Genomic DNA, 13,686 nt, shown 5'->3' with positions numbered 1-13,686 from the left:
CAGCGTCCTTCTACCCAGACCTCCGCCATCCCAGTATGACCGTATCTCCAGAACATCTACCACGGCGTTGCCCCCAGGCCGCCCAAGCATTCTGAGTCATCCATGCTAACTGTTAGCATCAGAGTGCAAGCCATTGTGAGGAGCAGCTGCAACGTTCTCTCGTTCATCCTTTGCTCCTGGGTTTGTTCTTCTCCTGGAGGTGAAGCTCCAGGGCCGTCTGTGGTCGGACGGATCGCCAACACATCTGGCGGCAATTTGAAAAAAAAAAACGTCTGGCCCGTTACCATGGCGATAATATGTTACATAGCACCAGGTTGGCAGAGGGAGGGGAATCAAAGATGGAGAGACGATGAAAACATCTTGTTCTTCTTCTCTTCTGATTGTTTCTGGAGCATCAGCTGACAGGAAGTTCACTTTCTGGGGTGAAATTGAGAGACTTTTGAAGATATACTTGTTCTTTTCCTTTGGGCTTTTCGCTTCAGGGATCTCCACAGCGAAGCCACCTTCTTCATCTACTCTCTGGATCCTCCTCTCTCACACCAACTACCTTCATATTCTCTCTCACGTCGTCCATCCATCTTCTCCTTGGTCTTCCAATTCCAATTCCAGCATGAACAGGGGAATGTTCATATAGAAACCATCTCAGTCATCTCTTCGTCTCGGTCATACATGTCCTGCACCCCTGTGACAAAGTCTTCTTTGCCTTAGGGCTTTTCCCTTCAAGCGTCTCCACAGCGAATCCACCTCCTCCATCTAACTATATTCTCTGTATCTTCTTCTCACATCAACTAACTTCATATCCTCTCTCACGTCATCCATCCATCTTCTCCTTGGTCTTCCTCTAGACCTCCAATTCCAGCATCCGTCTACCAATACATTCACTCTCCTTCCTCTGTCCATGACCCAACCATCTCAGTTTGACTTTCTCTCCAAAACATCTACCATGTGCCGTCCCTCTGATGGACTCTTTCCTGATCCTCTCCATCCTGGTCACTTCCAAAGAGAACCTCAGCATCTTCATCAGTGTTTGTAGAACATCTCACCGCCGTCTCCTCCACCTTTCCTTTCATTCTGTCTGATGTTCTTCTATCTCATCATACCCCTGACACTTCTCTCCACCCATTCCAACCTGCTTGACCCTGTTTCTTCACCTCCTCTCCACACTCTGGACTGTTGACCCTAAGTACTTGAAATCCTCCACCTTCTTAATCTCCACTCCCTGTAGCCTCACCGTTCCACCCGGGTTCCTCTCATTCACACACACATATTTTATTTTACCGTCTCCCTCTCCTTTCCAGAGCATACCTCCACCTCTCTAGATGTTCCACCACCGGTTCCCTGCTCACCTTCAATCCGATGTAGTTGCACAGTTTGCAGTTCCACGATGATGTCAATCCACACTGGATGACCTTCTCCTCTTGGTTCTCCGCAGTCCACCTGTACAAATGTGACGCCCAGCGCGGGAGCTGCGGCCTCTGCCTGAAGGCCGACCCTCTGTTCGGCTGCGTTTGGTGCAAAGGGGAAAACCGCTGCACCCTGAAGCAGCACTGCCTTCACCCCGAGAACCAGTGGCTGGAGCACAACGGCATCAACAGCAAGTGCACACATCCGAGGATCACAAAGGTGGGTCCGCCCTCGCAACCGTTCAGCCTTTCGCTCGGCGGCGTCGGGCCGTGAGGAAGACATTCGTGATGTCATTGGGCGAGAGGCCACCTGGAGAGGCATGTCGCCATTCACTCACTCATTCATACCTTATAGAGAAACAGACAACATTCACCCTCTCAGTCATGTTCTATAGACATACAAGTAGTAACGCTTTAAATCCGCACCTACTAAATTCACCCTCTCATTCTTACATCATATAGAGACGGAACCATTCACCCTCCGGTTTACATGTCATATAGAGACATACAGCTATTCACTCTTTCATTCACATATAATATAGACACAGACAACATTCACCCTCTCATTCACCTTATTTAAAGACATACAACTATTCACTCATTCATTCATACGTTATATAGAGACATACAACTATTCACTCATTCATTCATTCGTGCATTATATAATACAGACATATAACATTCACCTTCTCCACCACATGCTATATTGACCAAATCAGCCATTCACTCACTCATTCATACGTTATATTTCAACATACAACATTCACCCTCTCATTGGTGTTGTGTAGACATCCGAGTAGTCACCCTTTCGTTCATACGTTATGTTTCAACATACAAAATTCACCCTCGTTCTTGCATTGTATAGAAACACAAGCATTCACCCTCATGTTCGCACATCATATGGAGACATGCGACTATTCACTCACTCATTCATACATTATATAGAAACAGACAACATTCGCCCTCTCATTGATGTTCTATAGACATCCAAGTAGTCGCGCTTTAAATCTACACCTACTAAATTCACCCTCTCATTCATACGTCATATAGAGACATATAACTATTCACTCTTTCATTCACACATAATATAGAAATAGACAACATTCACCCTCTCATTCATGTTGCAGGACTGTCTCAGAAAATTGGAATATTGTGATAAAGTTCTGTAACTTCTGTAATGCAATTAAAAAAACAAAAAATACTTTTTCATGATATTCTATGATTTTGAGAGGGGATTTTTGAGTTTTCTTAAGATGTAAGCCATAATCAGCCATATCAAAATAATAAAAGGCTTGCAATATTTCAGTTGATTTGTAATGAAACCAGAATGTATGACATTTTTGTTTTTGTAATTGTATTACAGAAGATAAAGAACTTTATCACAATATTCTAATATTCTGAGACAGTCCTGTATATAGAGACATACAACTATTCACTCATTCATTCATACATTATATTGGTATATTCAACTATTCACTCATTCAGTCATGCATTATATAATACAGACATATAAAATCTCAACCACATGCTATATAGACCAATTCAGCCATTCATTCATTCATTCATGCATTATATAGAGGCAAACAACATTCACCCTCTCATTGATGTTGCATAGACACAAGTAGTCACCCTTTCATATACGTTATATTTCGACATACAAAATTCCCCCTCTCGTTCTTGCATCTTATAGAAACACCAGCATTCACCCTCATGTTTGCACGTCATATGGAGACTTTTCACCCTTTCATTCGTGCATCGTATAGAAACCGGCTCCTACGACCCCAGACGGCGCCAGACAAGCGTTATAGATCATGAACGGATGATTAAATGGAGGAGTTTGTTGGCCGATCATCAATATTAGAAACGCTTTGAAGCCTTTGTTTCCCAACTCCACGTCCTCGTCTTATTGGTTGTTGTATAACACGAGCTTCCTTTGATATCACACGGCAGGGATTTTGATTTCATTAACCTCATTCTTGTGAAAGGTTGTTGGCCACAGATGAAGGTAAGCGCGGTAATCGTGAGTTGGCGTTTCCCGCCGTCTCCGCACGGCCGGTCTGACGGACGCGGCCTCTGAGGAAATCTTCTGAGGGAACTTCTCCTCATGAAACATGCAGATGTGGACCTCACCGCGTCCGAACTCAGGCCGACGTGAAGACGGGAGGCAGACGGAGAGACTCCGATGGGAGACCATCGATTCCTTCGACCTTTTATCCACCGCCGATACGATTCTGTCTGTCCGTCACGTCGACCGCAGAATAAAAATGTATCCGGGGTCACGAATCCGGAAGAACCGAATGAATGAGCACAAATAAATTACATTACATTACATTTGGCAGACCCTTTTATCCAAAGCGACTTACAATAGAGTACATAGGGACTGCAAATACACTTGCAAATACACTTGCAAAATAGATAAGTGAAATAAATCACATTTGCAAATGTGAAGAAATAGGTGAGCAAAAATAAATGAGTCACATAAATAAATAAATCAATAAATACCAATTCATAAATAAGAATAAATAAATGAGTGAAAATGATTTGGGAGTGAAAATATAAAAAGTAAAAATATATAAGTTAAAAAAGTGCCATAAATGAATAGTAGATATGGAAAAGCAAATGCTTAAATAAATAAATGAAGATAAAAAAATGAGATAACATCTGAAACCCACGGCTAGCAGCGCGGTGGCCATCCTTCTCCAAACCGGCTCGGAGGAGCTCGACGGTCTTTTCCTCTTCCTTCCCCTCGTTTGTTTTGGTAAAACGCGCTCAGTCATCTGTTCAATCCGGCGTTTATCTTCTACCTGAACGGTGGATTTATTCCTGCAGATGATCGCCATATTTCTCCCCCCTCCCTCCCCATCCCATCCCATCCCATCCCCGTCCCCGAGGCCAGAGCAGGGACATATTGCAGCCGTCCCCGAACCCCCCATAAAAACTGTCATCGGCTCAGGAGTGAAGACTTCTCCGAGACGATCGGCGCCTTAATGCATTCTAATACGCTTCGTTATAATGACATCTCCCATCAACAATGGAAAGGGGAGCGGCTCGCCCGCAAAGATGGCGGGAAGGACGGGGAAGCGCAAAGTGATTAAGCGTTCGTCTCGACCCAGCCATCAATTATCTTGTCAAAGTCACAAATCTAATCAACACTTCATGGCGTCTCTTCCTTCCCTCCTCCCCCCCCACGTGCTTTTTCTCCATCTTTATCCTCAATATTTGCTAATAAATGGAGACACAGTCTACTTTGTGTGTCATGATTATTGCAGAGGGCCTCATTAGTAACCCACACCGGACCCCACGCCACGGCCGGGGGAGCTGCATGGTGCACGCCCTGCCCCCGACTCACCGCCGGCTAGCTCCTCTCACGCATAAGCTAGCTACTTTGTAGCAGGCGCCAAAATATTCTGAAGACAGTATGCTCTGCTAGCATGAGCGCTAGCGTTATCTTGCAGCCGCTAGTACTCATGAGAGTACTCACAGCTTCGCACAAACTCTTTGGAATTCGGGGACACGTTAGATAAGATAAGATAAGATAAGAACAACTTTATTAATCCTGAAGGAAATTGTTGTGCCAGAGTTACAGAAAATATAACAGTAATAAATAATAAAAAGAAAAAGGCAGAATTAGAAATAAAAATAAACTATAAACTATAAAGTGTCTCAGTGAAACTATACAGTGTCTTAGTAAACAAGTGATAAAACTATAAGTGTCTTAGTAACAAGTGAGGTAAGGAGTGCACAATAGTATGATAAAAGGAAAAACTGCAGTGTAGCTGTTATGAAATGAAATATTGCACAGTTGGTGTATTATGCTACGCTAGCGCTGTCTTTGTTTGCGATCAGCTCTGAGCCCCTTCTTGTTTGCAATGGTGATGGACAGGCTGACAGATGAGGTTAGACAGGAACCTCCATGGACCATGATGTTTGCAGATGACATTGTGATCTGTAGTGAGAGCAGACAACAGGTAGAGGAACATCTAGAGAGGTGGAGGTATGCTCTGGAAAGGAGAGGAATGAAAGTTAGTCGCAGCAAGACAGAATATATGTGTGTGAATGAGAGGAACTCGGGTGGAACGGTGAGGCTACAGGGAGTGGAGATCAAGAAGCTGGAGGATTTCAGGTACTTGGGGTCAACAGTCCAGAGCGTAGGAGAGTGTGGAGAAGAGGTGAAGAGACGGGTCCAAGCAGGTTGGAATGGGTGGAGAAAAGTGTCAGGGGTACCAAGAGATAGAAGAACATCAGCCAGAATAAAAGGAAAGGTGTACAAGACAGTGGTGAGACCAGCGATGATGTTTGGACTAGAAACTGTTCCAATGACCAAAAGACAGCAGGCAGAACTAGAGGTTGCAGAGATGAAGATGTTGATGTTCTCTTTGGGAGTGACCAGGATGGAGAGGATCAGGAATGAGTCTATCAGAGGAGCAGCACATGTTAGATGTTTTGGAGAGAAGGTCAGAGAAGCCAGACTGAGATGGTTGGGTCATGGACAGAGGAGGGATAGAGAATATATTGGTAGACGGATGCTGGAGTTGGAGCTGCCAGGCAAGAGGTCTGGAGGAAGACCAAAGAGAAGATTTATGGACGTCGTGAGAGAAGATATGAAGGTAGTTGGTGTGAGAGAGGAGGATCCAGAGAATAGGGTTAGATGGAGAAAGTTGACTCGCTGTGGCGACACCTGAAGGGAAAAGCCGAAAGAATAATACTAATAATAATAATAATAAGACCGCTGCCTCTGTTTGCGTTGTCGGTTGGCGTGCTCATCGGCGGCCGTTCGTCTGGTGATTTGTACCGCCGCCGACATTCGCTGTCCTCTCCAAAATAAAGGTATCGCTCGCATCAACGGTCGTCGGAAACACTTCAGACTGCGAGGGATGGAATGGATAAATCAAAATGTAGCGTGATTACTGCTAAAATGTCACCCGCTGCCAGTTGTTGGGTAATTCCCCGGTTATATATGATTGTTATTTTCTACACAGGGGATGACTAATGGCAAACCCCTGACCTCTCCTCTTGACCCAGCAGTCGTTATTGCAACCATCATTTCACTGCGTCTTGTCTGCAGGTGGATCTTTGGGATGGCGGGAGGGCGCAGAATAGCAACACACACACATTTGTGAAATAAATGGAGATTTGCACATATGTATGGAAAATGTAGGCATCTTTGCATACAGGAACATTCAGTTTTGAAAGGCCAAGCGAGATGTTATTTTCCCTTTAAGTTGCTATGGTTGTTAAGCAAAGGATCCACAAGAGCAGAGACGTTAAAGAATCATATCAATTTTATTTTCGTTTCTATTTTAATGTGAAAAACCGCCGCTTCCGCATTCGACTCAGGGTTCTTCCGTGCAATCGATCAATCTGCAAGCTAACCCTTGCTAACAAGGCAAACTCAGGGCTCCCGCTGATTCTGCATCATGGCGAGTAGATTTTTGCACGATAATCAATTCTTGTTATTAAAAAGGCATAATGTAAGGTGTAGTGTTACATATGCATTCATCTTTTCTTTTTTTAAATTTCCCCCACGGGGAAAAGGTGGTCAGCTTAAATGAGGTAGTGGACAGTGCAGAGTTCTGGTCCAATATGAACCATGGCAACCCTGCAGGAGCTGGTATGTTCTAAGAAAGAGGAGGACGGAGTATCCAATGTTGATGCTTCTTCTTCTCTCGTCGTACTTCAGCGACTCAAACAACACTGACCTCCTAGACTTCCGAGGGGGCTGCTCCATTCGCTAGGATTTACAGCAACATTGTCCGGCTGCGCGAGCATACAATGATCTGCACCTCCTAGCAGATTGGGAGTAGGGAGCTTGTTTGACGTATCCATGTTTTCTTTCTGTTGCTGCTGATTCCTCCCCCAGATCACGCCTCTCCGAGGTCCCAGGGAAGGCGGGACGCTCGTCACCATCCGCGGCGAGAACTTGGGCCTGGAGTTCCGCGAGATTCAGGGCAACGTGAAGGTGGCCGAGGTGGCGTGCACGCCCATCCGCGAGGGCTACATCCCCGCCGAGCAGTGAGTGCCGCAATAAGACATTTTGAATGTATTTGATATAAATGGGATGACCCCCCCCCACGCCTGCAGCATAAACAATATGACTGTCTTTATTATAATGATTTAGTATTATATTATCTGTCATGCACAACATGACAGAAGTAGTTGCATCAATAGTCGGAGCGCCCACCCCAGGGCGTCTGTGACCCGGCAGAGAGGAGGTGAACGAGTGCGCGAGTAAACGGGGATGACAGGTAAACAAATGCAGAATTGCACCGGAGCGAGGTATTAAAAGTTAATTTCTGAGTCACGGCAACACGACAGGATGAAGGCCGAGCGCTCGCGGGCTTCCCGTTTCCCGAGGCAGCGCTCCTCTCCGGCCAGGTCGGGATTTCGGTTTTAATCCGGCGCCTTTGGGATTGTTTGAATCCACTTTCGAAGTTAGCTTATCGACAGGTCCGTTTGCTTCGGTGTGCAGCCGCCTCCTAAGCTAACGCTAACGCTAGCGCTGTGTGTAAAGTAGGCTTGTTTTATTATTCACCACAAGCTAGCAGCTGCTAGCAAATTTATTGCTACGGTTTCAGACCATTTAAAATAGCGCGGGTGCAGGTGTGCTAACAACCACATTTACACATTTCTTTGCAGATGATGTTGTCTTTTTTTGCCAAATTCACGCCTACATGTTTTATGTTTTTCAGAATTGTGTGTGAGATGGGGAAAGCGCAGACCAGTCAGTACACCGGGAACGTGCAGGTGTGCGTCGGCGTCGGAGAATGCAGGCCGGAGTTCATGGCAAACTCCACCAAGTACTACTACTTTGTGGTGAGCTTTCTGAAGTACACTTTTTCTTTTTAAATAATCGCACCTGTTGGCGGTTTGGAGTATAGGGTTGGCGGTTCTAAGCCCAACTCCTGTTTGCATGCAAAAGTGGACCTCCAGTGGAACTCCGCCTCGGCCCAATGACAGCTGGATTAGGATATATCGTTCAGATAACGAATGAATGAATGAATATTGCTATCATTGTTATTTTCATTCTTATTTAAGTGGTTTCATTGCTATGTATGCTATATGAGAGGTTTTTATCTTCATTTTGTTATACATTTGAGGGCCATTTTTTAGCACATTTAAATTGTGTTTTTATCCGGGCTGAGTGTCAAGTACTTAGGTTCAGCAGTCCAGAGCGTAGGAGTGTGGAAAGAAGGAAAGAAACTGGTCCAAGGTGGCTTGAATGGGTGGAGAAAAGTGTCAGGGGTACCAAGAGATAGAAGAACATTAGCCAGAATGAAAAGAAAGTGGGGGAGACATTGGAGAGATGGTCTACAAACAGTGACCATGACTGAAAGACAGCGGGCAGAGCTGGAGGTCGAAGGGATGAAGATGCTGAGGTTCTCTTTGGGAGCGACCAGGATGGAGAGGATCAGGAATGAGTCCATCAGAGGGACGGCACATGGTGGATGTTCTGGAGAGAAGGTCAGACAAGTCAGACTGAGATGTTTGGGTCATGGACAGAAGAGGGAGTCAATATATTGGTAGACGGATACTGGAATTGGAGGTCTAGGAGAAGATTGATGGATGATGTGAGAGAGGATATGAAGTTAGCTGGTGTGAGAGGAACGTACAGAGAATAAGGTTAGATGGAGGAGGTGGAGTCGCTGTGGAGACCCCTGAAGGGAAAAGGTCAAAGGCAAAGAAGACTTTGTCATAGGGGTGCAGGACATGTATGACCGAGACAAAGTGACGACTGAGATGGTTTGGATATGAACACTCCTCTGTACATGTCCATGGTGAAGATCTGGGTAGAAGGTTGCTGAAGGTGGAGCTGCCAAGCAGGAGGTCTAGAGGAAGACCAAAGAGAAGTTTTATGGACGTTGTGAGAGAGGATACAAAGGTTGTTGTATATGTGAGAGAGGAGGATACAGAGAATAGGGTTAGATGGAGAAGGTGGATTTGCCGTGTCGAGCCCTGAAGAGGAACGCACAAAGGAAAAGAAGAAGATCCGGAGATCCAGGCCAAGTGTAGGAGTCGTCACTTTGCAGATCCTCCAGATCCCCGATGGTTAAACGCCGGGGGATCGATTGGCGGCGAACGCCTTGCTGTTCGGTGGCACCAGAACTGCATATGCTCCAATTTGCATGTCTGCTTCCCCTGGTTACGTGTTGGACGCCTTCACACCGTCTCCGACCGCAGAGCTACTCTTGCTTTCTTGGCAGACACACACACACACACACACACACACAGATACCGGTACATACATATGGCTGGTGTCACGCAATCAGTTTATTCAGTGTTACCACTTCTTAATATTGTTCATTAACACATGCTGCAAGTGGAGGTTTACTGCTTTGGGTGTTTTCTTGCGGGACAATGTGTTGTCATGTCTAGATGTGACGACCACACACACATGCACACACACACACACACACATAGCAGGCGTAATGAAGTGGAGGGGTGATCAGGTTACCTTGGCTCCTGTTATGAAGCAGTCAATTAATATATTTATATTTATATGATGGATTATTTTCATGTATTTATTTCACTTTCATCGTTCTGAATATTTTAGCTTTTTTTTTAAGATTGACTCGTTTTCCATTATAGGTGTTTCTGGATTGATCGGAAAATATTAATTTTTTAGAATTTAACCTGTGTTTTCGACCTCTTCTCCAGATCCCGAGGATACACAACATCAAGCCCAACCGAGGTCCGGTTTCCGGAGGAACCATCGTGAACATCACCGGGAGCCACCTGGACGCCGGGAGCAACGTGTCCATCATGCTGTCGGACCAGCCGTGCATTTATCAGAGGTCCGTGGCTTCGTAGGGACGTAGATAGTATTCTCGCGGTAGAAGATCTCCGGATTATTTGGAGGATACGTGAACATCGAGCAGCCGAGGTCTTTCCCGTGATGGTGGATGATGGATGATGGATGGAGGTCCATCCAGTGTCTGCTGAGTACTATCTCCACTCTAGATGTCTGCTGAGGTTCCTTCGTCATCCAGGTCACGGTTGATCCTTGTAACATCTCATCTTGGCGACCGGACTTGAGATCTTCTCTTGAAGTTGTTCACCTCCCATCTTCTCAACTCCGGTCCGGTCGCCGTGACGAGATTTGACGAGGATTGTCCGTTGGAGATATTTCTTCTAGATAGATGCAAATCACCGCTAGGTTGAAGATCACTATGCTGGAGGCAAGGGTTCCTCAAAGAGCAGAGCCCTTCCTCCTCCAGATCTTCGGAGGATAACCGGTGTTTCTGTGACTCCAGGAGAGGAGGTCTGTGGCTCACCTGCCGAACCCTGGCGTCTCTCCACGGCTTCGAAAACGTCTCGGTGTCCGTGAGCATCGACAAGGCCCACCTCCAGAAGGACCTGAGGTTCGAGTACGTGGAGGACCCGACCATCACCAAGATCGAGCCCGAGTGGAGCATCTTCAGGTGAGGCTTCGGGGTCGCCGGAGGACGACGTCGTGGACATGGTTGTCAAGCTTCTCGTGGTCTTCTCCTCTCCTTTCCAGTGGATTCACTCCTGTGACGGTGACGGGGACAAACCTGGACATCATTCAGACTCCGCTCATCAGAGCAAAGTTCAACGACCGCGAGTCCCTCAACGTAAGTGGTTTGCAAACCCTGAGGAGATACTGGAGGCAGCAGAGGGGCAAGAGGAGGAGCATGGAGAGGATCGGGAAGAAGCCCATCAGAGGGACAGCACGTGGTAGATGTTCTGGAGATGAAGGCGCATTGAGATGGTTTGGACGTGGACACAAGAGGGATTGGGAAAATCTGGCTAGAAGGATGCTGAGGTTGGAGGAGGTCCAGATGAAGACCAGAGAGGAGGTTTATGGATGGAGGGAAAGGTTAGATGGTGACAGATGATTGGCTCCAGTGGCTCCTGAAGGAGCAGCCCAGAGAAGAAGAAGAGCTCCTTGTGGTCACCTGAGGTGGTCTGGTTGTCAGTTTGTCAGATGTGCTGGAGATAAAGCCACGGTCACATCTGATCAGAAGGTTGCTGAGGTTTGAGGAAACCTAAAGGAAGGTCTCCTTCGGTTGAAGTCGCGTGATAGGAGAGCGTTAGATGGAGGGAGATGATTGGCTGGAAGCAGCCCATGGAAAGAAGAACCTTTTATTTAAAGAAAGAAAAAAAAACCTCCATCCACGTTCCTTGGATGGATTCCATGGATTCTTCTCCACTCCAAGGCCTCTCACTCTCCTCCTCCTTTTCAGCCTCCAAAGTGCACTTTTACCAGGAAGGTGTGACCTCTTTTCTTTGGAGATACATTGAGGTTGTCCTCAACATGTATCATGGAAGCAGCCGCCTTCTCTTTGCTGCAAACTATTTCAGATAAAACCCAACGTTTTAACACCCGGCGCCAGTTTTATCTTCACGGCTGAGGAGGCGACCTTCATCTGCGCGTCAACGACAATGCGACCCCTGTCCGTAACTCCTCTAGATGTTCCGAGCAGACGTACCGTGTTTTCACTGGACACCTTTGAGGTCTGGTCGGAAGAAGACGCGATGCTCTTGTTTGAACCGGGCTGAACATCTGGGAGAGGCAGGAAGAGCCACGGGTAGAACTTCCTCCGTGTTCTCCCCGCGGGGTTCCTCAGGGTTCTCCAGGTTCCAGGAGGTTCAGTGGAGACCCTACATTGAATGAGATGGTGGATGGTTGTACTCGCACCTGGAATAGGCTCCGCCCCCTCGCTCAGGATACTGTGTGAATAATGAACGGATGGAAGGATTATTTTTCCGTCCCTCAGCTGAGGTTCGTTTCGCTCCTCCGAAACGGAGCCACAGAAGGTCCGCGGTGGCGAAATCCCGAAAAGCCGGCGTGGCGTTCAAGGACCAAATCAGAGCGGCAGGCGTGATCAGTCGGGGAATACGAGATGTGACGAGACCTCTGCCGGGCGGCTTGATCCGCGACGACGACAAAGCAGAAGATCCGCCGGCGTTCGTCAAAGCCGGAGCGCGGCGGATAAAGACACGGATAATTCAGAAAATGAACCGCCGACCGGGTCGCAGACAAAGAGCAGCACGGCGCGAGCGAGGGAGTGAAAGTGATGCGAGGCGCCATAATTGAGCCGTAAAGCGTTGTAGAGAAAAGGGAAAAAGAAAAAAATGACGGAATAAGTGTCAAAGAGAGAAGGATCACAGGGAGAAATAACGAGACCGGGGATAAAGAAGTGATGAGAGGGTGGAGGTGTCCTTCTGGAGGGTGATGAAGGAAGCAGAGAACCTAGTTATCAAAGCTGAATCTTCACACGTCGACGGCTGCTTGTGATCTCCACCCTCCCAGCGAAAAGGCGTTTTCCTTGCGCGCTCTGGAAGGGGGCGGGGCTTCCATGTGAACGCGCCACATCTCAGATTATTAAAGTTAATGAACGTCTCATTGGGAAAGATGTTGGCACGCGAGGTGAGAAGAATGGAGGAACAGGGGAATGAAAAACAGGCGAGTGTGTTATCTATCCTGCGCTAAGTGTCGTACGGGGAGGGTTGGAGCTCATCCCGGCTGTGATTGGCCGAGAGGCAGGGTTCATCCCGGACCGGCGAATCACAAGGCCGCATGTAGAAATGTACAGTAAACTCTTGTTTTTCGCGGGGTTACGTTCCAAAAAGAACCCGCGATGGGCAAAATCCGTAAAGTAGAAACCTTTAATTTGTGCTTACAATTATTCTACAATTAAATACTCTATTATACATTGAAAAGAAAGAACAAACCATTTTACAGGCTCAATCATTTGTTTCACAAATAAAAGTACTGAACTTTAGAAACGTTTTTTTTTCAACAAATAACTTCTGTACTGTGCTGTCAAATAATAATTTTAATCATCAATGTGAACAGAAGGCTTCAAATTGCAGAGATTAGCTCCGCCCACCGAGACCCGAGTCATTGGATTAAACGGGAGAAAATTAAAAATGATTATGAAAAAAATTGCGGACAGTTGCAACCCTTTTTGCATCCTTATTTAAACTAATCGCTGCTGTCGTCCTTATGTTTTTTTCTTCCTTCTTTATGGAACGAACGGAAGATTCATTCATTCGATAATGCCGACCTACAGCCCCATAGCTTTTAGCTTCCCTTAGCATGTTTAACTTTATCTGCGATAGATAGCATCTTCCGCTGCCTTTTGTCGCTCCAAAGCGTTTTGTCAACATGATGGGTTTTAGAGAAACTCGAAATTGCAAGAGAATTTGCACGTACGTCATGTAAATTTGTCAAGCTGTTTTACGTACGTGTACATATTAAACTGCAACGTTATCGACGCACAGGTAGAGAAGAAGCGGAGTGACTTTTTTTAGCCAA

At 46.4% G+C, this 13,686-nt stretch overlaps 1 protein-coding gene across 1 annotated transcript in view; it reads left to right on the top strand.

Moving 5' to 3' along the window:
* Positions 1-13,686, top strand: part of plxna4 (plexin A4) — a 238,610-nt gene that overhangs the window by 178,273 nt on the left and 46,651 nt on the right. Inside the window, exons 12-17 of the mRNA XM_086147306.1 lie at positions 1,433-1,623; positions 7,264-7,415; positions 8,093-8,216; positions 10,059-10,195; positions 10,655-10,822; positions 10,903-10,996. Coding sequence (XP_086003432.1) covers positions 1,433-1,623; positions 7,264-7,415; positions 8,093-8,216; positions 10,059-10,195; positions 10,655-10,822; positions 10,903-10,996 — 866 coding nt within the window. The remainder of the gene's footprint in view (positions 1-1,432; positions 1,624-7,263; positions 7,416-8,092; positions 8,217-10,058; positions 10,196-10,654; positions 10,823-10,902; positions 10,997-13,686) is intronic.

This window comes from Fistularia commersonii, chromosome 5 (assembly GCF_037954325.1).
Source record: "Fistularia commersonii isolate RoL2024-O1a breed Wild chromosome 5, RoL_Fcom_v1.0, whole genome shotgun sequence".
NCBI classification, from domain to species: domain Eukaryota; kingdom Metazoa; phylum Chordata; class Actinopteri; order Syngnathiformes; family Fistulariidae; genus Fistularia; species Fistularia commersonii.
Note: the sequence above shows the minus strand (reverse complement) of the source record. Positions and strands in the feature narration are given on the sequence as shown.